This window comes from Chrysoperla carnea, chromosome 1 (assembly GCF_905475395.1).
Source record: "Chrysoperla carnea chromosome 1, inChrCarn1.1, whole genome shotgun sequence".
Taxonomy (NCBI): domain Eukaryota; kingdom Metazoa; phylum Arthropoda; class Insecta; order Neuroptera; family Chrysopidae; genus Chrysoperla; species Chrysoperla carnea.
The window spans coordinates 17241043-17269009 of NC_058337.1; the positions used below are offsets into that span (position 1 = coordinate 17241043).

The window sequence follows — 27967 nt, forward strand, 5'->3', positions numbered from 1 at the left end:
GATTGGTTTAAGTAAAATCTAAAAAGAAAGAACCAATACTTTGCATTGCGACTCTAATCGACGGGGCCCATTTTTTGGATGGTTTGAGCCGGATGGTCTAAATTTTTTTGGATGATCTAAATTTAATTGGTCCCGAGTGTCGCTATATAAACTACTGTACTTGTATCTTTCTATTCAGTTTTTATTTAAACCAGTCGGGTTTTTTATTTTCTTAATTATTTAGACTTTTAGGTGTCCGGGTACTGAAAAAAACCCTTATGATAACTATATTAAAACTTTTTATAGCAATTAATTATTCCTAATTAAATTTAAACATATAACTTATAAATATTTTGATACCCAACTCAATAGGTTTGGTTAATTTTTTTGAACGGCCGTATTAATATTACGCTCGAAAAATACGCCATTTTGTTTTGGTTTTCAAACACCTATCTAAGGACACTTGGGTTTTTAAGACGAATTTAACGATATCTTAATGTAGAAATCCATCGAGGCGTTTGGAAGATATGAGGTATGATCTTTCCATTATTGTTACCAAAAAAACTTTTTGCTCACTAAATCATTGTTGACACAATCAGGGTCGAAAGTGGAGCTAAAATGGCCCTGGGGCAAAATCAAAATTGCGTGCCTTATTCAAAAATAACTAGCTATAATAATATTGTGGAAACGTTAAGTAAAAATTACAGTATCTGTCGAACACAAAATTTTTATTCACATATATTATACTAATTTTTAGAAATAGTCGAACTAACGCAAGAACTAAAACCTCTTTTTCCTAGATTTTAAGTTACTGAATCTATCTTCTCCTATTGTGCTACGCAAAAGTTAAAAAGTTAATCAACGTTAATTTATTGAAAGTCCGCACAGCTAGCTTTCGCAATAGTCAGAAGAACCGTTAGGAAACATCAGAAGTGCTGTGCACACATCCGGATAACTGGTCGTCAAAGACGAATTCTGAATGAAATTCTACCCTTTATAGAGGTCCTTGGTCGGGGGCTCCGGAGCACTGCCCCGATTGCCCTTTAGTGTTTTGGCCCTGGAAACAATGTGTCTCTAAAAATAAGGTCAATGCAGTGAAAACTAAATCATTGACAAAAGTTTTCGAAGTCCAGTTGTTAATATAAATCCACGATTTAAATTCACATATGGAATATATTTAAGGTAGTACTATCGATAATAGACTTTGCAATCAGAATTTAATGAAACTTGGCATAGTTGTCCATTATTATGTCATAATTAACCAGTTAAATTTTTAGGGGCCTTCAGAGAACTGAAAAACAGATATTTTAAAGATATTTTAACATTGATCCTTATGGGAAATCACAGATTTTATTTTATTTCACAAAACTGGACGTTCAGATTTTCAGTTCTCTGAAGGCCCCAAAAAATTTAACTGGTTGATTATGATATAATTATGGACAACTATGCCAAGATTCTGAATGCAAAGTCTATTACCGATAGTACTACCTTAATTTCACTATTTGTATTTTTAGTCATATTTTTCCCCAAAATGTTGATCTATACACTGTAACCAAGGTCAACAATGAAGGGTTAGAATGTGTTATAAATCCGTTTTAAAACCCAAGAACACTGCTTTAGGAGTTTAGGAAATATCCGAATTTTTCGACGTTTTGAAAGGTTTTTTCACATCTCTACAGCTTCTCCAAATTAAGATAGAATTGAAATTTAGTATTTAGATTGATTTAGTCTCAAGGAAGTATCTCCATAGCAGTTCCTAATTGAGCTCGAGAGTTGAAAATTGAGTTACTTTACTTGAGGAAATGCCTCGTGGTAATGTTGACTTACCGGGCGCCCCTTCTCACCCTTTTATGTTAATATTTCATGTGTTCCAAAATATGAAACGATAAAAATCCCATTTCAATAAAAATAAAAAACTAATAATAAGAAGAAACATCTAATAAGAAGAAATTAGCGATGAAGCTCTTCTGGTTACGAGTTTTTTTTTTTTAATAAAAGACTTTTGTAGGTATATATAGGTATATATAATTCGTTATTATACTTTATTTACAAACGTTTCTGCTACGGTGGGGCAAAGATGATTACTGTGTGTCAACTCTCGTAATAATAACACAGTTACACAAATGTATTCTCTGTTACCTTAAACTCTATTAAACTTCTACAATCATTATTTCCGTTATTTCTCTTATCATTGATAATATCTACTTTCTTTATACTGTTAGAACATTTTCAATTTTCTTAATAGTAATCGTTTTTACTTTCAACCGTAATAATATGTATACTTTTATTTTCTTAAAAATTCGAATAAAAGAAGCCTCAATGCTAATAAAAAACATTGGATACAACAAGTGTACAGAAATGTTCTTTTTCTTTTTTTAAATCGTGTTATATATTCGCTATTAAACGCACATCGAAAAAAGGTTTGACAAAAATTTTCAAACTTCTAGCACGGTTTTACGAGATGCCCAAACAAATTTGTGAAGATAAAAACCTCCATCCATAACTAACACCTCACTATTAGTATAAAATATCAACTAGAAGCAATTATATTACATAACAAATTTAAAAAGTAATTAATATAGTGTTTCAAAATGTTTCACAACTGATTTTTCGACCGATATTTCGCATGTTATCGATCAATTAATCAAGCGCGCAATATCCGCACATATTCAGTCAATTATTTAAGAAAATTTTAAGCACAGAAACGTTTATAAAAAAGCACGCGTATATGAGCTATTGGAATTTAAAGAAACATGGCTTTTGGTCGATAAAAGCGATTTTTGCCCAAACTTTTCAATATTTTTCAAATTTGCAAAAACGATCTTCTTGGGCATATTAAGGACAAATTTTTCACTAAGGGTCGTTTAAATATATATTTTTTTCAAAGAGATATGGGCGTTTCAAAAAAATGCAATTTTTAACAGTTTTTTTTCAATAAATGTTTTATTTTATAATTTTTTGACATCTGACTGGGCTAGATCGATTCGAAATTAAAAGGTACGCATGTTTTATTAAAAAAACTGTTTTCATGCAACTTTGGCAGCCATTTTGAATGTCATCCCGTAATTTAAAAGTGTAAAAAAAAATGCATTGAATTCTACGGAAAATTTACAACTTTTTACATGTATTGGTTTGCTGTATCTCGGTTACTAAAATTTAACATTGTGCTCAAAATAGATAGACTAGACTATATATGACAATATGAAGCTAATGAATATTAGCTGTTTGATAGAGCTTAAAGCTGGGTGGATCAGAGATCTCTAAAGATATCTCTAGATCTAATTTTCTAAACGTTCCCACAACATACAATACCATGTACACAAACAAGTCTTTGATTGCATTTTCAAACTTTTAGTATAAATATATATTTTTTGCATAAATTTTGTTATCATTCGAAGGAGATATTTACTTTTGAGATTTTGGCTACATTGTTTTAAGTTGATTGAAATTAGTATACTCTATGTATTTCAATATTCCGTAAATGTTTGCTTGAAATGAGAATGCCTTTTGTTAAAGGCTATTACATTATGTACCAAACTATATCATTTTATCACATACCTACCTATCTACATAGTAGGTACTTTGAAATAACAATACCTACATAAAGTGTCAAGTTATAATATAATTATGTAATGCATAGAGTATTTCATTACATAATGTTCGTATATATACGTCACTATACTATGTATATAATGTATACTGGGTGTTCCAAACCACCCGTCCAGGCTGATTATTCTGAATAGTTTTTAAAAAAAATTGAAACGAAAAAACACGTATCAAATATTTTTTGAAACTCTATCTAACCATACCAAAAACACCCTCCACCCTCAACCCCTGTTAGGGGTAGGGGTGTAACTTGAAAAAATCAAATGGAAACCCCTATTTTTTTCTGCAGATTTGGATTCTTCAGAAGAAAAGACAAACATTTTGTCTAAGAAATTTTTCCCGATTTTCGGTAGATCGCGCTACAATCGACAAAAATCGTTCTTTTAGATTTGGCATAAGAATTGCGCCGTTCAATGACAAAAATCAAAACGAAAAAGTAAAAAAAAATAAAAACACAAGCACACAGAACCAAAACAAAAACAAAACAAAAGCAACACAAAAGTTAGAAATTCAACGAAAATAAAAGAGAAGCGAAAATGTCGAATTGCGGTAATTGAGGTAAACCACTAGACAATTGGGAGGATACTAAATAAAGCTCTTAGAAAGAATTAGATATGAATCATTTTAGATTTAATTTTTTTTCAGACTTTCCAAAATAAAAAAAAACATTTTTACAAAAATAATTTTTCTAAATCATAATAAAATATGAAAAACAAAACAGAATAGTCTTTTCTTCAAAAAAACAAAAACAAAATTGAAAATAACTATTCTCGACTCAAAAAACTTTTCTCGCCTTCACTTGAACTGCAATTCTAATGCCAAATCTAAAAGAACGATTTTTGTCGATTGTAGCGTGATCTACCGAAAATCGGGAAAAATTTCTTTGACAAAATGTTTGTATTTTCTTCTGAAGAATTCAAATCTGCAGAAAAAAATAGGGGTTACCATTTGATTTTTTCAAGTTACACCCCCTACCCCTAACAGGGGTTGAGGGTGGAGGGTGTTTTTGGTATGGTTAGATAGAGTTTCAACAAATATTTGATACGTGTTTTTTCGTTTCAATTTTTTTTGAAAATTATTCAGAATAATCAGCCTGGACGGGTGGTTTGGAACACCCAGTATATACGTCACTATACTATGTATATAATGTATATAATACATCCATCCCTGTACGAAGCCAATAAATAATGACATAGTAAAACCAATTACAATGACGTCTCGTACCGACTGTTAATGTTATAGTCGCCATATCCAATATTATTTTTAACTAAATATTAATAAGGTCAGTAGAAATGATTCCATAATGGTGTTTATTAGTCGTTCTGAGTTGTTCCAGCGGGAGACTTACATTACCAATTTATTATTGATAACACATATATTGCTTTAGGGGACATTTAGGAGTACCTACAGTGATAAAGATTTTACATTGAAATACAATTTATTTGGATTCATTTTTAACATGAGATTACTAAAAGAAGACATTAATAGTGTACTTTCGGTAGTGAAAAATAAACTATGAAATTTGATACAAATTTATATTTCTTGAACTATATTCCATATGAATGCTTTTAGTTTTTTCTGGGCCCATATGAACTGTACAGTGAATTACCATATTAATTGCCTACTAATTCTGAAGGATGTTTTTAGTTATGTATGTTTAACATTAACAATGTTATGCTAAATTAAACTTAGTAGGCAAGAACGCTACTGGATGATTACAGTTTTATTTAAATGTATAAAGGGTTCACTATTTTTTAAGGTACAGTAAAAGGGTATTCTATCATATTTGAAAAAGTACTTCAAAATGTTGATTTTCCTAATAGGAAGCCAAAAAAAATATATATTTCGGGAAAATAGACACGTTTTCTTGCCATAAAATTAAATTAAATTTTAAACCTTGTTTATTCTCTAAACCTTGTAATATTGATAGAAAAACAGTCGTGTATGTAATTATTATATATATAAATAAATTTAATGGTAACATAGCCTACAATTAGTATGGAAGCCATCAACAAATTAGTAATTAATGCATATTATTTTGCCTATATGATGTCACATCATGGCGGCTTGTGTTTTAGGCCACGTGATATACGGATTAAAAATTACGACTTTTAATCTTAATATAAAAAAACAATAATGTGCTTTTATGACTCAAAATCAAAATATTTAAGTATATTTAAATATACTCTCATGCGAGCTAAGTCAGGTGTTTTTGTTTAAAAAAATATTGCTAAATTGGCGATCGTTTTTTTTGATGATCACATTTCTTGTTAATCAATCAAACATAAAACCACAAAGGCAAGTGAAAAAAAATTTAACTACCGGGTCAAATATCCGGTAGCCGGATATCCGGCTCTCCGACATCGTACCTTGCCGAATATCCGGTATTCGGTATCAAACCACTTTCCGTTTCATCTCTAATAATTATACGTAAAATATACGTAATATATGAGATATTATACCAGTTCATTGAGCAATAATTTCACCAATTCTGAAATAAATTATTTTCAAATAATATTAAAACAGCTTTTTTTGTATTAAATGTATTAAATAATTATAATTTGATGACATATTGTTAAAGAACATACATAATACATAAATAAATTATGTGGTAGCTGTAATGAAAAAATTAATTGCCTTCATCCACTTTATTACCAAGAAAACAAAAGCAAAGTAAACGAAAGAAAATATGGGTTAACAGATTAACCTTGATTTAATCTCCGATTTTTGTTATCGATTAGTTTTATTACATAGAAAATAAAATATATAATTAACTGTGTAAATTATGGTAAAAGCTTTTTTAGTGCTGTTATTTTGTTAATGTGCTGTCACCCATTACAAACATTTGATGTAGATATGTAGTATTAATTCATATATAGTAGGGAATGGCGTACGAATATGGACAATGCTGTAAAGGACTTTATTAGTACTTTTTCTTAAAGAACCAAAGCAGTAAGGAATGAAGATTTTTGCCATATTGAAATGGTATTGAATCACCTACACCACCTTGAACACTGGGGGAGTGGGTTGTTATATTTTTAAAAAACTCTAACGATTGTAAACAATTCAAACCACGGACTGCAATGGCAGTTGACGAACCCAACGAACTTTTAAAGATCCTAATACAGGGACGGTGATCCAATGGCACGCGACATAATATTTTGGACAACTCACCGGTACCGGAGTTTTGAGTTAATAGAATTTAGTATTATTATTTTCCCAATACAGTCAAAATTATTTGACGGAACCTATAGACTCATTAAACAATTCTTTAGAATAAATGTCACGTTGATACATAAACGTTCGCCTACGTTGTCCATTATATCCCGAAAGATAATAAATTGATTCAAATGAATTATGCAACTAGGTAAATTTTTCTAAATTCAGTTTAAAGTTTGTATTATTTAGAATCAGAAAAAGGAAATTAATTTTTTTATTTTTGCGATTTCTAGAAAACGGCTTAATTAATCGCGATATTAGGTATTTTTATGAATAGTGTATCACACCTAAATGTTCAAAAGCACAAAATTTATATCATTTTCAAAAATCTTTAATTGCCGCATTTTGTTCGACTTATAGATAATTATGGTAAATTTTATTTTCTAACTAAAAAAAAATTCTGAATATCAATCGGTAAGAGATTTTCAAACCTCATCGCGAGAGCAAATTTGGCGAATGGAGCCACGAATGTGATACAACTACCGTACGGGGTTGAGTGCTGTAATTGACACAAAAACTTGAGTTGTTGGTATGAAAATAATATACTGTGTAACAAATTTCAAATATTATTGTTTTGAAATTCAACTTAATTTTAAACAATCTTTTTTTTATTTGTTTTACCACTTATAGATATTATAATATAACAAAACAGTGATGTGATTGAAACAACCCCATGAGCAATTTTATTACATTTATTTTTTTTAAAATTAGATTTCATCGAGTCGGCTATCAACAAACGACCTATAGATGACTACTGATTTTATTGTCTTGAGTCCACTGCTGTACCAATTGCTACCGAAAGTTGTTTTATATATACCTAGAAAAATATTTTATTTATTATAAAAATGATCAATATGATTATTTCAAACTCTCTGTAAATTAGTAACAACAATCTTCATATAGACTAGACATAACAGGTATGTGTTCGTAGCAACCAAATTACACGATTACATATTCTAACTAAGTACAATTTTATTTTTCATCAATGAAATGCATGACTATAAATAAACTAAAATCAATCTCTTTCATAGAAATAATGATTTTGTTTATTTAACTTCAGCGATTTTGTATCAATGAATTCATATTTTAGGTACTGTAGGTTACCCACAGTAGGTACTTGTTCCAATCATAAGGAAAATGTTTGAAAGTATTTTTACTTTATTTCAATATGAAAGGACCAACTTCCGGATGAAGTTGTCATTATTTTAATTTCTTTTAGTGTACGTACATATTTGCTTATTATTAATATTTTAATTTTATTGATTTTGATCTAAGACTTCTCGAAATAAAAAATGTTTAAAGCAATACTCGATTTCATGGAATTTGCAATCGTAAAACTTCTTAGAACGTGATGCTCTATATCTTTTTAATATTCAAATGCGATCATAATGGAACACTTTGTATATTCGTAAATATCTACATTTTTTAACTTAAGAGAATAGAAAATAAGAGAACAGAAAGTTATCGAAGACACACTGAAAAAATTAATTTAATCACCGAGGAATGTGCACTAATACAGGGAACAAAATTTAATTTATGTATGAAAATTATCTCTGTTATAGCACTGTTATGTGTAATGGTATACGAAGTGTGTTCCATGGTACCTAGAAGTGCTCTCTTCAACATTAAGTATTTACAGTCCACTTCAGGGCAGAGCGTCATAAAATTTATGTCCTCATCTTCCTCTCTGAGTGCCTTGTAACAGCTTGAACTGGTACTTTTAATTACTCGGGCCGAAAGATATATTTATTTTCCTACCTTTACGATTCTTAACTAAGCAAAGTAAACTATAACAAGGGAGAAAATAGTTAAAATCACTTATTTATGGTATATCATTTAGCTTGATCCAAGGTACATCTCGGTGAGTCTTTTCAAACTTTACCTTTTCAACATTTGATTTTATATTTAAACTGAAATATGACATAACAAAATACCCACCATCAATTAATTAATTAATGATTTGGTAATGTAATTTAGACCCCCAAAAACAAGAGTCAACTTCTAAATAAATGAATATTAAGTAAATTTAATAAACATTAAAATTAAAAACCGCTATTTCTACTTTACTTGAACCAATATAAAAAAATAATCATTTAGTAAACAAACTTTGTCTTCAATAATTGCAGTCTTTGTACCAGCAATATCTGTCGAGTAATTAAATATTATTATCTAATTACCGTCAAATTTTTAAGTCAATCGGAGCTATAGGAAAGTTTCAAGAGTTTTCACCCTCGTATACTAGACTATAATCATAAATCAAGGTACATTGTACTCTTTGTATTAAATCTTACCGTAGTCTATGATAATTTGATTATATTAGATTTACTATGAACATGTGGCGGAGAAAAGGTAAATGAAGAAAGAAGAAAAACCATATTTAGCATAAAAATAATTAGTATCTGTCGACTGGATTAAAAATGCAATGCAGTGGGTAGGTAATGCTTTCCCGCAGCATATTTAAAATTTAGAATGAAATTTTATTAACATACACCATACTAGAAATAAATTTTCAGCTCAATTTGTATAAAATACATAATTATTCAAATTAATATAAATAAAGCATTTATAAATATGCACATAATATATGTTTTAAAACTAACATTGCATATATTTTACCTTTATTTAAAGTTACGTTTAGACGAAGAAACGAAACACTAAAAATGGTCAAAGTTCGAAAAATTTGAACAGTAAGTCGGATTTGAATGCGATATTCGGCATTCATTAGAGCGTCATGAAATTTTGTGACCTAATTTTTTTTTAAGAAATTAAAAATTTGCAATTAGCATAATAAATAAATATGCATTTTAAATTGACTGTAAATAATAAATTCACAATTCGGTTAATAGTGATGAAAGTGATTTCAAACTTGTTACATGGGGGTTTTTCGGGTCGCTGAACAGTAACAGTGAAAGTACCTGGAATCTAGAATGAACGGTGTCCTCTTCATGATTAGCGGTATCCCCTGTCGCGATATTATTGTTCAGCGACCTCAAAAACCCCCGTGTAAGTTTGGAATCATTGTCATCACAATTAACCGAATTGTGAATTAAGTATTTGCGGTCAATTTAAAATGAAATTATAAAATGCATATTAATTATGCTACTTGCAAATTTGTAATTTCTTATAAATCAAATTAGGTCACAAAATTTCCTGACGCTCTAACGAATCGAATGCCGAAAACCGTAAACAAATTCGACTTACTACTCAAATTTTTCGAACTTTATCGCATCCTTTCTTCGACTAGTTACTGTGTACTGTGTACTGTGAACTGCTACCTGTTGTAGTGAACGAATACAAAGGTATATAATAAATTCTGTAGTTTTAATCTTGAAACAGTTATTAATGCTCTATAGAGCATTTAAATATAATAGCTAAACAAATTAGAATAAAACCACTTTTTATAAACATAGCAGCTCCCTTATTTAGAGTAGACAGGTGGGTAAGGTTTTCATGTTTTTATTATTTTAACTAAAAATTAACCATAATAAATTATTTATTATTTTCCACCCGGGGACCGAAATACCGAAATATTATAATGCACTTAACCATCTATACTTTTGAAAAAATTATCTTTTTCATCTTTTATTGAAACAATTGATTACAATCAAATATTAAGGATGATCGACCGCTACACCAATTTTAAATAAAAAGGTTGATTTTTTTAATAACAATTTTTTTAAGACAAAAAATTTTTTAACGAGTAGTTTTCGAGCTGGGGCAACCAAAGTTACACATATTATATTATAGTTATAGTAATAGATAGGAAAGTGGAAATCTATGAAAGTTTTTCAAACCACGCTTTTTTCAAACTTTCGGTTGAAATAATGAGAAATATTATCCCTAAATTTTATATAAAGTTTAGAAGTGTGGCAAAATTTTAAAAATTATTTTACAAAAAATTTGTGTAGACCACTCGAAAGCGTATTTATTTATTTATTTATTTATTTTATTTATTTATTTTTTTTTTTTAAATGAGCTATGAAAATTCCTATACGAGTTTTTTGATCCAACATATTCGCTTTCTAAGCAAAATGAACACTTCTGGATTTGAAATATGTGTATCTTTTAAAATTAATTAAATCTGCTAAATTCAACATGTATGAATTATTTATAAAATTTGTTCCGTATTTTACTTAAGTTAAACAACTAATAATTTTGTTTGTAGTACGTCTTTTGTGAACCTAAAAATTTAATGAATTGTGCATTGGATTGGGCCGACCCTTTTATTAGTTCCCCGAGGAGGACCTAACCAACAGTTCGTCACTGTATACAACTCTGTAAAGCTCTAGCTACCGAGGATTGAGTGGCAGATGATGACCGAACGGCAAGTGACCGAAGTACATAAAAAGGGTAAAAATTACAATTTATAATTTATTATGCGTTGTTTAAAAAATCCCAAAAGTGAGAGGTTGATAGTTAAGAAGTGGCAATGGATCTGCGCTGTGACTTAAAACCCAAAATATCAAAAATCCATTGAAAATTTCCCCGAAAATCAACGAAAATGACTGCTATTTTAGGCACCTTAAATTTTAGAAGAAAATTTTTATTTTTAATTTATCCTACCCGTCTTTTCTTTTTTTGTGCCCGTACTACTAGTAAGATCTGGCTACGTGCCTGCAATTGTATTTATCCATATTTTGATTTTACCATAAAATGTCTGACAGTACTCATATGTTCTAAGCACATGTTATTTTGTACAAAATTAATTAAATTAAACTAAACTTCATTACCATACATCTGATAGCAACTGAGCGTGATATAACTATGAAATATGTCTTGTATGCCAGATAACATCCAAGCATATACGTGTCTTTGTAACTAACAGTAGATAAATTTTTTAAATAACAACATATTTACACACATTAATTACATAACATACATAACAATATTCATTTCATACGTAATTCATAGATGTATTAAAATGAAAATATCTGTATTAAGGTAGTACCTACACGAAAGTGATATTTCAAGAATTTCTCAAAACTCAGAATATAAAATATTTAATTCATAATACACATGCTGTTAAAATTAGAAGATGATTTACCATGCCATACATGAGATATTAGCAATTAAAAGTGACGCAATTTGTACGTGTACATGGGAGAAGCGTATAAAAATACACAAATTTACAAATATTATATTTATTTATCAATGAATGACGTTCACCATCTCTATGAAAAACTAATATAATGTAGAATACTATATTTAGAAAATATATAAAAAAAAATAAAAATTATTTACCATATAGTTTCGATAAAAAACTTAAATAAATAACTCGTTTTAGCGATCTTTTTTTGTGGAGAGGATATAGAAACTAATGGTAAACGTATATATCATAGTGTGTGTCTGTATACGTATAGGAGATAAATTAGTGTGTAACTACAGTCTTGTGAAAATAATATATGGTATATGTATAATAGTCATAGCACAGTTAATGCACTGAATGATAGTATTAGTCCAAAACTTTTTGACTGGACTGTCGCGGAGGAACTACCTTAAATCGACTTGTATTACATCTTTTAATACGAAAAACTACCTCATTAGGTATTTCTGTATACAATATATAGTTGGGGAAAATTCAAACATTTCACTAAATTAATAATATCGTAACACATATTGTAATAACATTTGTGAACAAGTACCTACAGTCCATGTATGTATGTATATGTGTAATTACATTTTAAACTAAAACTAAAACGAAAACTACCAACTTTCAAAATAATAAAATAAACTATGCGAGAGTAACTACAACTAGTTTTTATTGCAAAATAATATAATAATTACATTTATACATGTTTTAGAGACTGAACGTGTAGACATTAGTATAGAATCCCGATTTTCTAACAACAACAACGCACAGTTTATGAATAAAATTTACGCTATGCTACAAAAAAAAATATTGAAAGCACTTTTAGAGTAACCTGTATACGTTGTAGGTCTTGATGAGTACATCATGAAAATGTGTTTCAAAATTGTCGAATACTCTTATTGTGTATTACACTTATTGTGGAAAACCGTTTTTCGTGTACTCCGCGCACTTAAACATTTGTAACTACGTCAATTTTAAACTTTGATATTCAATTGCTTTCCGGTTTAACGGATAACTCGAAACATTGAGTTTCGAGCTTTCATAAAATATTTATTTATCTATACTTTCTACAAAAAAATTAAGACATTATATAAATGTTATCTAAGATTTACCTATTTTTTTCATGTTTTTTACAGTTTGACGTCTTTATTATTTCACAAATCCTCAAGAACAATTTATAATTAATATACTTTCTTACAAATATTATTAATGTACATTCTATCTTGATTTGTCGAGTAAAAAATGCTACGGGTTATCAAAATCGGTAGAAAAATGTTCATGTTACAACGCTTTTTGTAAACAAGAAAATTTGATTTTCATCATAATTGACTGCAAAATATGAATCTTCCTGCCATCTATTGGCAACGAAATAAAGTACATTGCCGGGACATTCAAATAGGTATTTGTGTAGAGATATTTTAAATGGATAGATATTTTAAACTGATATTAGTGATAAAATTCGTGCTTTTTTAACTAAAAACATATCGAGTAAAGCTGGCTCATCCATATCTAAAATCTTAAAATTGGAATCTTATAGCTTAAGAAAGCTTTTTTAACTTTCGATGGAGGAATTTATGAAATACATCCTTTTAAAAATCACTAAAAATTTTAAGTAAAGTTGTTCATTATATTTTTTCCAGTAGTAGCTATCTGTATATTAAAATACGACATGTACAATATTTTCTGGGTGGTTAAAATTGAATGTGTTTTTTACCGATTTTCGTCAATATTAAAGCATTTCATTCAAAATAAAAACTTAAACAAAAAATCAAGAAAATGTAAGCGAGTATTTGATAATTTTAATAAACTTTTTTAATAAATAATACTTGAAGTCGATATAAAACAATAAAAGTTCGATTATATTTGTGTTATGTTATATGTTAAAACCGCACAACTTTTACTGCGAGTTACTGAAATAAATTTATATCATATTTTTTTCATATTTCTAGTTATTACCTGCTTTTTGAAAAAACAACGCAGTGTCTACCACAAAAGTTATGTAACTCAATATTTTTTTAACGTGCATTTCTACACATTTTTTCTACTTGCGATTTATACAGGGCTAAAAATTGCTTAAAGTACTTTCAGTGATTTTATAATGTACGGTTGTCTCTATACAAATTGTCTCGTCCTGATTTGTGAAACACCTTATCTTTTTTAGTCGAATAGTTAAAAAAATTTTATAACTTTTATTTCTATTATAATAAAATATTGTTGTTCCATAGTCTTAAATTAACTGTCATTCAAAAAAATCACACACATATATATATATATTATTTATTAGCAGTAACACGCTCGCTTCGCTGGACGATCTCACTTATCCCCCCAAATTTTTATTTTTATTTTGCTTTTAAAATCTAATAACAGCTATTTTTATAAATTGTGCGATATCCTGATGTATCAGCCATATTATTGTAAGGTTTCATTAAAATCCATTCAGTAGTTTTTGAAATAGTCCAGCGAATCAGAGGGAAGGGGTAACTTCCAGCGTGTGAGTAATATAGCCTATAGCTTCGATACATTGGCTATCCAAATAATCGAATTTTTTCAATTTTTTCCGAAGTTTAGCACGTTCTTTCAAACAAATAAACTCTTAACTTTATAATATTAGTTAAGAATTAAGGTTACGTATTTATTATTCTATTGTTATACCATTTAGAACGTCAGAATTTTATGATCTACCAGCCTACCAGCCAGAATTTTATATTCGCCGCCACACTTCGATGTAGGTCTTTATGGTCCGTGAAAATAGATGAGAAGAACCTAGTAAATTTTATGAAATTTGATAAACCCCCCGATAAAAGGGTTCACAAACAGCTGAACGGATTTTCATGTAATTTATAGTCTTTTAATGAACACAACATGCCCTTTTATTTCGTACTAGACTTGGGTATATTTGAAAATTTTCGAATCATGTATACCCACTTTTACTTCTCTCCCCATATCCCCTTGCGTCGGAATAACAGTTTTGGAATTTGAAAAACAGTTTTGGAAAATATTCGATTGTTCATTAATAAGAAGAATATGCGGATCCATGATAGGACAAAAAAATTTAGTAGAATCGTAACTTAACGTAGTTCTGAATCAATTATTCAATTATATTTGATTTTTTTTTAAATCTTTGATACTGCTAGCGTGATACCCACCCGCTTATTTCATGAAAGTACACTCTATTTTTATTTCGAAAATTTACAGCACTTTGGCTGCACAGTGTTATATAAATATACAGAGTCTTAAAAGCTTATTCATTCATTTTAACAGTTGCATAATGCTATCGCAGTCTGTTGACACAGTGTGCGACCTATACGACAATACTCGCTATTTTACCTCTTATCGAAATAATTTTTTGAAATCACCTAAATGATTCTCTATTCGGTTTAAATTTTCTCTAAAAAAGCGTCTCTTATTTATATACACAAAACATTTTATTAGTGCAAAAGCAAATGACTGAAAAATTGAATGAAAATTGGAAAAAGGTTAGGAAATTGCTAAAGGTCAGGAAATAACCCCCTTTTAAAGAACTACTGTCGTTGATGACGAATATGTGTGCAAATTCTTTGCCATATATTCATTACGCTCTATTTTTGTCTTAACAGACATAACTGATATTGCAAATATCTACAATTATTTATTATCAAGAATATGCACGTACAAACAATATTGACATAGTTTAATGAACATTTCCAATAATGGAATCAATACTTACGAGTTTGTATTGATGATACCTTGTTTAAATATATTCATATTTACTGCTTTACTACGATACAATAAGCGCTTGATCGTAGTTACAATTTTATTCAGGTCGAATCGGTTTTTTTTTACCCGACTGCACGACGCAAATGAGTAGTCTATTCATGTGTGTTCCTATGTGGCAAACTAAATTTTGGATTATTCTTACATTAATCGATTGACCACCAGAGGTCATGTGAAAAACAAGAAAGTCGACAAACTATGTTAAGTGGGGTATCATTGAATAGATATTAAATAGAAAAATCGATTGACGTCAGAATCATTGAAATCGGTACACATGTTCGGTCACTAAAGCGCCACAAAGGACAAAACATACATATACATAATTTGACTACTGACTGGAAGGTCGCGGGTTCGAATCCAGGCAGCGGCAGTGGGAACAAATTATAATTAATGGGGGTGCCGATTTGATCACATTGTCGTCGCTTGGATAAGAAAGAAGTAACCGATTCCACCCACATCATAAAATGTAATTGTATATATGTAGTTAAATAAATAAAGATTAACAAATAATGATGTGATGTGGGTGGCCTCTGTTAAAGCATATGTCAGAGAAACGGAGGTTAAACTCCATTATTATTATTATACACATAAAATGAAAGTCGACGAACTATGATAAGTGGGGTATCATTGAATAGGTATTTAAAATTTCTACGTAAAAGTGTAAGATAAAAAAATAAACTAAAAAATAGAAAAACCCGCCTGCCTGTTAAAGTTACTATGTGAACTGACACCGGTACAGTGGAGAGGCTATCCACTTTGACATTTTGTTTAAAGGACTAAGAAGAGTAATGTCATACACTAGCTGAAAAAAACAAACTAAATCTCAAACTAAAGTTGCAACTGATACGATTCTGACCATTTTATTTTTTACACGGTTTTCTAGAATAAAACTGGTCAAAATATGATCATTTTAAGTGTTGATTTTGGAAGAAAAATGCTTTTTAGGGAAAAATATGCCATATAATACTCACGCTATGGCTTAATAAATTATAAAACTTGGTGAACATACTAAGGCTAACAAAACTAACCGTGCAGACATGACATGATCAAGCAATGATAACGCAATGAGCATTTGTTACAAATGTTCATTAGTTTTAGGGCACAGCACCCACCGATCAGCCAGTGGCAAAGCTATCGTAGGACTAGACAGTGCAGTGCACCAGGACCCCGAAGCTCAGAAGGCCCCTCAGCTTTGAAAAGAAAGTAGAACCAAGCGTCTCTGATAAGCACTTGCTATTTTTTAACGTTATTTCTTACTATAAAACATGTATGAAACAAGTTTAAGCACAACGGTATATCTATAATAACTCTCAACTTTATCGAAAGGTAAATAATGTTTTTCTAAACATTAAACACGTAGGGATTCAATTTTCATTAAACACATGGGGATTCTACCCCTCATAAAGACGACGTATAGACTTATCCTACAAGAAAGTTCAAAACTTCAAGTTACTGGGCCAATCTGTTAACATAAGTTCAAGCTACGTAGGAAAAAGGTCTTGTAGCCAAGAATCAAAATCGGCTACAATAAATAACTAGTTCCATTTTTCTTTTAAATTATTCATCGTTTGACCTGGATGGCGTTCTCAGAAAATAAAAGAAAACACATTTTTTTCATTTCAAACACCCGGATTTTTTTTATATTGCAATGCGTTTTTGAAAATGTTGGAAACTTCTTAAAATTTAGCCTGTATAAAAATTGTATAAACAAGAATACCAATTTTAAAAATTATTATGATTATACCATACATTGGCTGCAATATTATTATCATTATAAAACAAAAACTTTTGATTAACTTCAAAAAAACAATTTGCGATTTAAATCTAGAATTACTTAATAAAATAAAATTTGTATAATATATTTAAATGGATGAAATTTACTCGATGCGATGCGATGGTGTGTAAATTTATTGAGTAATATATTATCTATGCACAAAAAAAACTTGTGAATCATTAAATTTATTACTTATATTTTACGTTTAATTTGAAATAAATGTTTTTTGTATTTGTTTATGTGATTTATGAATTTAAACATTTTAACTATTTTAATCCACCAAAGATTATTTTGTGAAGTTTAATCGAAAAATAACAATTTCAAATACGCCACGAAAATCTGCATGAATATCAAATCACATTAACTTGACAATATAAGTAAAATTCAATATTGAATACTTACTATTATTTAGTCTGGGAGATAGAGTGTAAAAAAGCTGTGTCAAGCTTTTGATACCTCTCATACGTATTGTTTTAGCTCTCGTTTTTCAATAAGACTTCTGGAGACGCTTTTTCAATGTGGTTGTATCACGAACGGCAAGTTTCCTCTACTTGCGTCTATGAATGATCCTCTACTTGCGTCTATGAATTTAGTGATCCAATTATGTGATCGAAATTTGTTACAAAGTGGCTGATAGTTCCCTCTTTGGTGTTCGCGATACATCCATATCGAAAATACTCTTCGAAATCAATTAAGTTTCGAGGGTTTATATCTCTGCCCTCTCCCCTCCATTGGAGCTACGAGAACGAGGCTTAGTGAAATATAGCAGATATGACGAAATCTTTAGATTGGTATTAGAACTTCGACGAAGCTTTCTCGTACGGATTTTTCCCGAGTATGTTTCAAATCAATAGCACTCTAAGTTTTCATTTCAAGACCAATAAAAAATAAAAACTAACGTCTATGTGTTGAATCATCAAAAGTAAGAGTTGAATCATGAACTTGTTACAAAATATTAAAAATATTTTAATGCCCGTTCTTATTTGTACTCTTATACAGGGCGTTCTGTTATTAACTGCAGATCGTTGGCCTACAGAATAAGCTCATAAAGACGAACAAAAAAGCTCTTTACCAAATTTCGATCTGAGGCCAGATTCGGGAGATGTGCCAATGCGAAAATAGAAAGATTTATGAATTCACAAACCTATCAAATTCATTAAATTAGTAGGTGTCACTTAGAGGAGACTATCATAAAACAATAATTGATTTAATTGGGTAGTGAATACTAAAAAAAATATTTTGTTGTTATTATTCATAAAGAAAACAAAAATATAAATCACCAATAGCCAGTTAGATGTGGGAGGTATCAAATTATACATTAATATAGGTACGGGGCAGGGGGGAATTAATTGTGTTATACAGAACACAAAATCTTAAACATTTTATCACTTTACAACTTCAACACACAACATACATACTTTGGTTTGTCTCGGTGTATGTGTATCTCAGCATATATTTATCAAAACGGACAATTGTCCGTCTTGCCAAATATATGCCTAACGTATGTGATATGCGCACAATTAGTTGCGTACAACACTTAATTTACCAAGAAACGTAGTGTAGGTTTTAATGGGTTAGTTTTTATTATAAAAAAAGTAGCCAAATAGAGTTTTTTTTGTAATAATTTTGCATTTAGAGACGCCTTCCACTATGATAAAACACATCCTCTCTTTAAGTAGTGTCTTATTGGTTTCATTCAAAATGTTATTGAACTGTGATTCGCTAAAGATATATTAATTTATTTTGTTAATTATCTCGCAAAGTAGGCCTCATATCCAAAAGTGGAAAATAACTTTTTCCTTCGTCTTTATGAGCTTATTCTGCAGGATAACGATCTGCAGTTAATAACAGAACGCCCTGTATAACTTTTGTCTGTCTGTATGTTTGCTTCACTTTTGCACAAAACTAAAGGACCGATTTTGATGAAATTTAATTTGTTTCATAGTTTATTATCCTTAAAACCCCATTTTCTTACAATTTTTAGATATTATAAACCATAATTTTATACGTGTACATACTCAAGTAATATCTACACCAGAAGTAGGAGGGCAACTGCTAGTTACTACATAAAATTAGTTATTACATACCTATAAATATATTATAAACGTGAAAGTAAGGTTGTTTGTTTGTTTGTTTGTTTATTTGTTATCCTTTCACGCAAAAACTACTGATTGTATGTGAACAAAACTGTACAATAATACAGCTCATACATCAGAATATCACAGGGGGTATAATTTATAAAATATATTTAAAAAAATAAAAATAATAAATAAAACTTAGTCTATGAGATGTCACTGCGCCATCTATGAGCATTATTTTGAACCATATTTTACAGATCTCTGTAAAAATGGTGAACAAGGTACAATTCCTGGCCATCTACTCTGATACTCTCAATGGATCAAGACTTGAATCTCTACCCCCATTTCCATTATTATAGAAGGGGGATAAGCGAGAGCATAAGAGGGGAAACTATAACACGGAGGTCTTTACTTTTATGCCTAACGAGGCGAGCGGGTATCACCCTAGTAATCTTAATAAAACGTTAATAAAAAACAATCATAAATGACTAATTTAAACTATGGATATAAATCTAAATAACGTGTTATTTTTACCATCCACAATCTGTGTGCAATCAAAAAAATAACTCAACATATAATATCTTTATCTATTAATAAAATTATATTATGTAGTAGATATTACGTAATGGAAGAAGAAAACTTGAAAAACATCTATATATCATAAGTATTATAACATATAAGTACTTTTATTCGCATTTCGCCCGGATGTTGCACAGACAATTTTCTATCCGTTTATGTTTATCTTGATCAAATAAAATAAATTTGTCTATAAACTTTATTAATATATTTTAACATAATAATATTATTAGATACTATTAATTGATACAATAAGTTGCCCCTTATGTATTTTGTTATCAAAAGGTTAAAAGTTTCATACACACATGGTGATTTTTATTATTATAACACTTTAAGAGGGAGCATATCAAACAAAATTGTTTGTTCAGATGCAACTTCTTAAAATTAGTTTTCAGAACAAGTCTCGAACATAAGCTAACCTTCTCATCAAATTCCAATCCCAAACAATACTTATCATCCAGAGCGGGTAATTTTTAATCATTAACTCATAAACGGTTTTCGATTAATCCACTTACTCTATCTAGTTATTAAAAATATCCTAATCTAGCATCTCGAAACTAACATCAGCAATTTTAAGATACTTTCGTAGAGTTTCATAAGAATAACATAATTTACAAAAACAAGTGCTGCAATTAAAAATATTTTCTAATGTTTGTTACTTTTTTGTTTCTAAAGAATCAAAATTATATTGTTTTCTTCATAATTTTCAATTTCAGAAAAGTAGTCATCAATCAGATTTATCAATCACAACCTCGTATCAGATTTGTCAATAAAAAAAGTAGCATTTTGAACTAACAAAAATTTACATTAATAGGGAATATTCATGAAATTTAAATTTGTTTCAAATGTTTTTCTTCCGTAACTTTAATGACTGGACATTTCAACTAAACTAAAGATATGAAAAGTGAGCTCGAGTTCGTAAGAGAGCAACATTGGTTAATTGGGTCTTAGGTTCGTAGGACCCATCTTTTACATCGCCGGAGGTAGAGTAAAAGTTTAAAAGCAAAAAATGTTTCTTATAAAAAAATAAACAACTTTTGTTTGAAAACATTTCTTCGTAAACATCACTGTTTACCTGGGGGGGAAGGGCGAATATTAGGTTAGAAACACAAACCGTTACCAACAGAAACTCACGGAAAAAATTTTAACTTTAGACACAATCGAAGCGTGTATTTTGACATAAGTGGGTTTGAGGATAAAACGCAAACAAGTCTAATGACACCAAAATCATCAAATTTTAATAAATAGAACGCAAGACATGGGCTAAAACGCAAAAAAGAAGTTATTTTCCAAGATGACGGCGAAAGGGTGAATTTCGCGAATACGCAAAATTACATTTAAAGTCTCCATCAACCCTCTATCGAATGAATTAATAAAAAAAATCTAGTGTCACAAACTTTTGGGTCAGTCCGTAACTGCACTGGATTCTTAACTAAATGTATTAAGCATATTTAAGGCTTTGGCATTTTGGCTTACAGATAAGACATCATGTTCACATAAATGTTTGTACCAATTTCAAATCAGAGCAACCGAAAAATAATATTTAATAAATAGAAAATATTATGGTATAGGTATACTTAAAGAAATAGGTTTACTCTACATAAAAATAAGATAGAATTTCAAATTCATTTAATAAAGTATTTACATAATTTTCCACATCACAAGAGAGAACTAGGAAACCTTTTCCTTTACCACAATGATTTAAATTATTTATAAACGTTATAATATTATCATATGCCATCATCGTATAATATATAATCTGATAAAACTGTTCACAAATCGTAAAAGGGTCATTCTAATATAAAGTGTTATTTATTTGTGCTTACATATTTTCATGCTTAGTTTATATTATTCGAGTAACACGGTCAAGCTAATCAGCTCCTATGCTGGGTGCACCAGTTTAATCGTTTATGGCTAGTAGCTTGTTTTGTTAGTTAACCAATCCAAAAATAACTTTAACAAAAGTTATAGAGTTTGATTGGAGGACATCATAGTTGACCATATTCACTGATGATTACGTTTTGTCTGCTGAGCTTTAAATATGATAGTAGATAATACCCCATAGTTTCTCTGTAAGGATCCGCGAATATCTGTTTGGAATATTCCCCCGCCCCAAGGGATGTTTGAAAAACTGCCTTTAAGTAGTGGTGCTGGAAAGTGGTCTCTTTGATAATTCATTAGATGTAATACTCAACAGTCATCCAGCAAAGTTTAAGCTCAGCAAGTGTCCCCAATCCGGAGTTATGCTGAAAAAAACCGAAAAATTCTAATGTATTATCGCACAAACAAACTGTTTTAACGTACTTCTTGGATGAAACCTTACAAGACGACTTGGGGCATTACCTACTATCATATTTAAGGCTCAGCATACCGTAACCATGACCATCAGTAAATCAATCACATGTCCAGTTCTCTATCATGTTCTGGCATCAGATTGAACCTAGTTCTTCGGGTTGCTTTAATTGGCAATTTAGATCCTGCAAGGTAGGAGATAGAATAACACTTTCAATTAGAAATTTGATGATCATTAAAAAGCTAACATTTTTTATTTAATATATTTTTTCGAAAATCGTTAATTTTCGGAGGAAATGCGACTTAAAATTATGCCATTAATGCATTTAATCGAAAGAAAATACGCTTAAAGTTTATCGATAATTGTAGGTCAAAGTCGTGAACACTGGCGAATTTTCTGGGCTAGCTTGTTTTCTTTCGATTAAATTCAAATAAAAAATGTTTCTAATTTAAAGTGTTATTCTGTTATCTGTTAACATTTAGGATCTAAATTAACCATTAAAGCAACCCGAAGAACTAGGTCCAATCTGATGTCAGCACATGATATCGCCGATCCAACTCTGCAACTTTAGTTATTTTTTTATTGGTTAACTACGAAACGAGCTATTAGCCATTATAGATTAAAATAACCCATCCTGTATACTTTTGTATACTTTATGTAGCCACTTAACTAGACCAACGGTTTAGGTTCATGAGTCAAGTAGACGTGCTTTTTCTAGCTCATTTACTTGACCATTATAAACTAAGCTTTAAGTTTAATATAGTACGATATTAATATAAATTCATTTCCTAAGCTGGGAAAGTATTATACCTAAAGCAATTAATTAATCAGTGAAACAAATAAACGCATACAAATTGTTTATGAAGGGCATCAGATTTTATACATAAAGCAAACAAATATTTATTTTGTATAACTTTTACAAGGGTTTCCATAATTGTATACCATCTAGAAATGATCCAAAGATCTAATAAAATAAAGTTCAAAAACTAAAACCCCGACGATTACAGAATCGCGCTCTTAAAAGTATGAAAACAAGAATATATGTTCATCTGAAATTGTTATGATAAGTAAAATCGTCATTACAGTCGGAGGACCTCTAAGATTAAAAAATTTTTAAAACAGGACAGAATAAAGGTCCTCCGACTGTAATGTCGATTTTACTTATCGTAACAATTTCAGATGTACATATATTATTGTTTTGATAATCGTCGGGGTTTTAGTTTTTGAACTTTATTTTATTTAAACTATTTTGGGGTTATAATTTCGTGAGAAAGTATGACATCAACTACAACTATCATTAAATCGAAATTTGTTTTTCGATCATAACTTTATGTCCTCTAGTGGGCGCCATATTAAATTTAATGTGACGTCACATAGCCTATAACCACTGGGCAATTAAGCAATTTAAAGATACCTCATTTGTCAAATTATGATTAGTAGTTTAGAAGGTACGAGTGGGCAGATGAACATACACACTTACCGGTCAAACATATAACCCTTGCCATAGTACAGTCTGGGTAAAAAGAGGGAAGTTTCACTTCGTATAAATGTTAATTTTAATATTCTAGGTATAAGTAATCTAACTTTGTTTTTTCGCAACTAAAAAGTTTGGAAAATATATGTGAGCAAAATTTGCAATTGCGCGAGCTAATTTTGGCATCGATATTGAGACAAAAGTTAATAGCACACTTAAATTTTTGTGTTAAATTTAATACCTATTCAATCCCTGGAACGAAAACATCTATTCACTCAATTTAAATTAAATCCTACAAAATTAAAAAGTATCTTCGTTTACTTCAACATACCTCTAGGGATTTTTGACCTCAATTCGCTCGAAAACTGCTTATTTTCAGACCCATTAGCGTCACTTTTATTCAGTTCAGAACTATTTTACAAAGCTGTACCGTATTTGGCAAAAATGCACTTCAAGGATTCTGATGGAATTCCAGGATAAGCATCTTATCTTTATCTATCGTGCAAAATGTATTCACGATTACCTATAATTCAAAAAGGATTTTACCCACCCTACGAAAGATGTAAAATTATATTATACATAAATTTATTGTTTTTAACTGATGAAAGACAGTTAATGTTCACAAAAAACATCTGTATGTTTCTGATTCTGTTTTTGCTTCTGTAAAATAAAACGTTCCTAATTTATTTATGATTTTACAAATATAATATACGATTTTACTATCGTAAATGTACGTTAATTTATGAAGATTTATTTACTTAATAAACGAAAATAATTATATATTGTGCAGTATACATTCGTTATTAACATAAACTTTATTTAGTAGAAAATATATTGGCAAGGTTAAATTTTGTTATTTTTAAGTTTTTATTTAATAACTTATTTAAAATAAGATAAATATTTCAGATAGTTTCATTTTCCTAATATATTTTTCTTTGTTACAGGATCATAAGTTGAAGCATATGGCTGATTTACAACAAAGTGTAGTTTCTGATCCTGACACAAAACAACAGTTAACAAGTCAAATTATTCAATGGGAAGAAAATTTAGAACGTTTACATTGTGAACAATTTAGATTACGATGTTATATGGCAAGTCTACAAAGCGGCGAACTACCAAATCCTAAAGTAATTAATCATTTTAATTAACATACTACTTATATATTTACAATCAAGATTGTTACATTCAAATGTAACTTATTTAAATACTCGATTTCATTTAGATAACAAAATTAATCATTAATCGTTACTCGTTAATTAAATAAATTTAATAAAAGGAAAAAACCACCCTTTTTCCCAGCAGTGCTATAAATACACAGGTGTATTCGCTCCGTGCGTGAGTTTCGTTTCCATGGTAACGATACACTACTTTAATTATAGAATTTTATGGATGCATATATAATTGTATGGATTGCATTTAAGACTTACATTTAAAATTTAATATTCTTGTCTCACAAATTTAAATAAATAATTATGATAATTTACATTTGAAAAATAATATTTGTTCAATTTGATTTCTTATTTTCACAATTTTTAATGCATTAAGTTTAATTAATTCGTGTTTTTCAATAATTTTAATTTGACATTTCTATTACATAAACATGTAAAGAATTGCAAATTAGTCATAACAGCCCCCTTTAACTCCAGAATTGTTCACTTAAAGCGCTGGCATCGATTTTATTGTCCCTACCATGACTACGCACACAACGAATAATCTAGGAGATAATCCTGATATCAAATTGGCCATATTACCCATAAAAATGTAAAACTAGACTTGATACCATGGCAAAATTTGAAAGTGGAATTAAAATTGATTAAAAAACGAAGTAGTTATTGCATTCAAAGGTTGCCCATCTCCTTTTAGCAAAATAAAGTTTTATATGTAATCTCTACATCACTAGTGCGTATCTTCCTCTAATATAATAAGGAATTTTAAGCGTACGTTATATCTTGCATACTAGTAAAGGAAAATCAACTTAACTTTTCTGCACGCCCAAGGAGAACATACCTGAACTGTTTAAAAAAATTTAGTCCGATCCCCTATTACGAAACTGTACTTTTTTAACTTGTTGAACTGCTTCTTATAGATATTACTAACTAATTTAAAAACCTCAATCGCGTCAATTTTTCTTGCATAACTATAAATTGAAACATCGAAATTTCGAGGAACTTAGTAGAATAATAGGAGGGATGTGGAATAATAAAGGGAACCTCGTAGTCTTGAAAATTAAAAGCTGATCATATCCCAAAAAAATAACGGTATCTGATTAGTTTGTGAAGATAAAAAGAGCAAACATTCTCGAAGTAGCCTAAAGAAAAAGAAAATATTTCAATGACAAAAAGGAAAAACTTGTTTCAAAGACAAAATAGGTAAATTGACAATTTTCCAGATCTTAAGGTTTTCTTGTCAGTTAGTATCATCTTTACTAAGCTCTTCAATTAATAGAATTTCCGGTTTTGGGCTTTTGTAAATGAGTATTTTAAGAAAGTTTGATGTGATAGACAGAAATGGATATTAGTTTTGGATTCAGAATCCTATTATAATCAAGTAATTTACTACAAATATCCTCTCATGCAACTGAAAAAAATTTTTTTTTGCAGACCTGTATTTTTAATGAATGTAATAAGTTTATTGTCAACATTGTCAATTTTTACAAAAGAAATGATTATATTTCACCTTAAATCTATGGTACCTACTTAGCCTAACTAACCTGTCTACCTAGTCTATAATCTAATATTGAGTTGCTACAAAGAACAGCAAAGCAATATTAAGTAAATGATATTAAACTGAAAAAAAAAAAAACACAAGTTCAGTAGTTACATAGAAACTTTAACAGGCGGGACCTTTTGAAAAACTAGACCTGTTCAAATCTTCCCTGGCAATGGGTCCCGATTCTTAAAGTTTCTATGTAAATTACTGAACATGTTTTTTACTGTTTGGGTTGAATAAAGTTTAAGATAATAGGTAGAGGGTTTGATTGAAATCAGTTTCTTTATTTTTTAACTATCTTTATATAATTTTCTGGAACAAGAAAAAAAGATAAACGATGTGAACAAGTTTTTAGGAAAAGAGACCCCAAAAGATACAACAAAAGGTCCACAGCTATAGAGTCTTGAATCTCTGACCACCTCCCCACAAAATAAGCTATAAAAATTCCCGTACAATCCTTTTGGAACAAGACATTTACTTTCCAAGCCAAATTGACACTTTTGAAATAATATAAATCTCTCACTTTTCGTTTTTATAACATGCCGAAAAACATAATTTCGACGTTTTTTCACCTGGCCGCCATTTTATAAAATAGGCGTTATCTAAAATCGAACCATGTTCGTTAGAAAACTTGTACTTTCTAGTTTTGGAATGTATTGCTCAAAAATTTCATTCACTCCCGACGCTTTGTACTGATACTTGAAATTTTATTATAAAGGGCAACGTCTTTTAGTCTCCCCATTAGTGTGGCTATAACTCTAAACCCGCTCATCTGACTTATGTAATTCTTAGTCTCTTCACAGAAATTTATTATAAACAAAAACAACTATTAATTGATACAATTTTTTTTCTTACAGTCGCTATTAACGCATGTTTCGCGAGCTACAAAAAATACGTTAAATAAATTAGGCGTATTCACTGTATCATCATTCCACGCATTCATTTGTGCAAGAAGTCCATCGTTATTAAATAATTTATTAGCTGGTCGTGGTGCTACAAAACGAAGACCTCCAATGCTTTCTAGATCGAATAGTGGATCAAGTAGAAGATCGCTTCAGGTATACAATACTACTTATAAATATTACAAATAATATCAAAAAAATTTTTAATGATGGTTGTTTATTTATTTTTCATTTAATTTAGATGTCTCGTGATGAACCAGATAAAGCAAATTCTTCAACAGTGAAAGTTGCAATGCCTGATGGTGCAACAACACAAATAATATTACGAGATTCTATGAGTGTTGAAGAATTTTTAGCAAGTGCATGCGCACGTAAAAATTTGAATCCTGCAGAACATTTTATTCGTGTGAAAAAACGGCGTGATATGGAGGATCATAATTATTTTGTACCACATCGAAGTGATCTTATTGAAACTTATGTAAGTTGAATTTATTAAATTTTTCAATATACCTACC

At 29.7% G+C, this 27967-nt stretch overlaps 1 protein-coding gene across 1 annotated transcript in view; it reads left to right on the forward strand.

The window, feature by feature from the left end:
* The window catches only part of LOC123290870 (protein still life, isoforms C/SIF type 2), a 92297-nt gene that overhangs the window by 46348 nt on the left and 17982 nt on the right, over positions 1–27967 (forward strand). The window contains exons 4-6 of the mRNA XM_044871219.1: positions 24786–24968; positions 27408–27608; positions 27694–27930. Of these exons, the coding sequence (XP_044727154.1) occupies positions 24786–24968; positions 27408–27608; positions 27694–27930 (621 nt within the window). The remainder of the gene's footprint in view (positions 1–24785; positions 24969–27407; positions 27609–27693; positions 27931–27967) is intronic.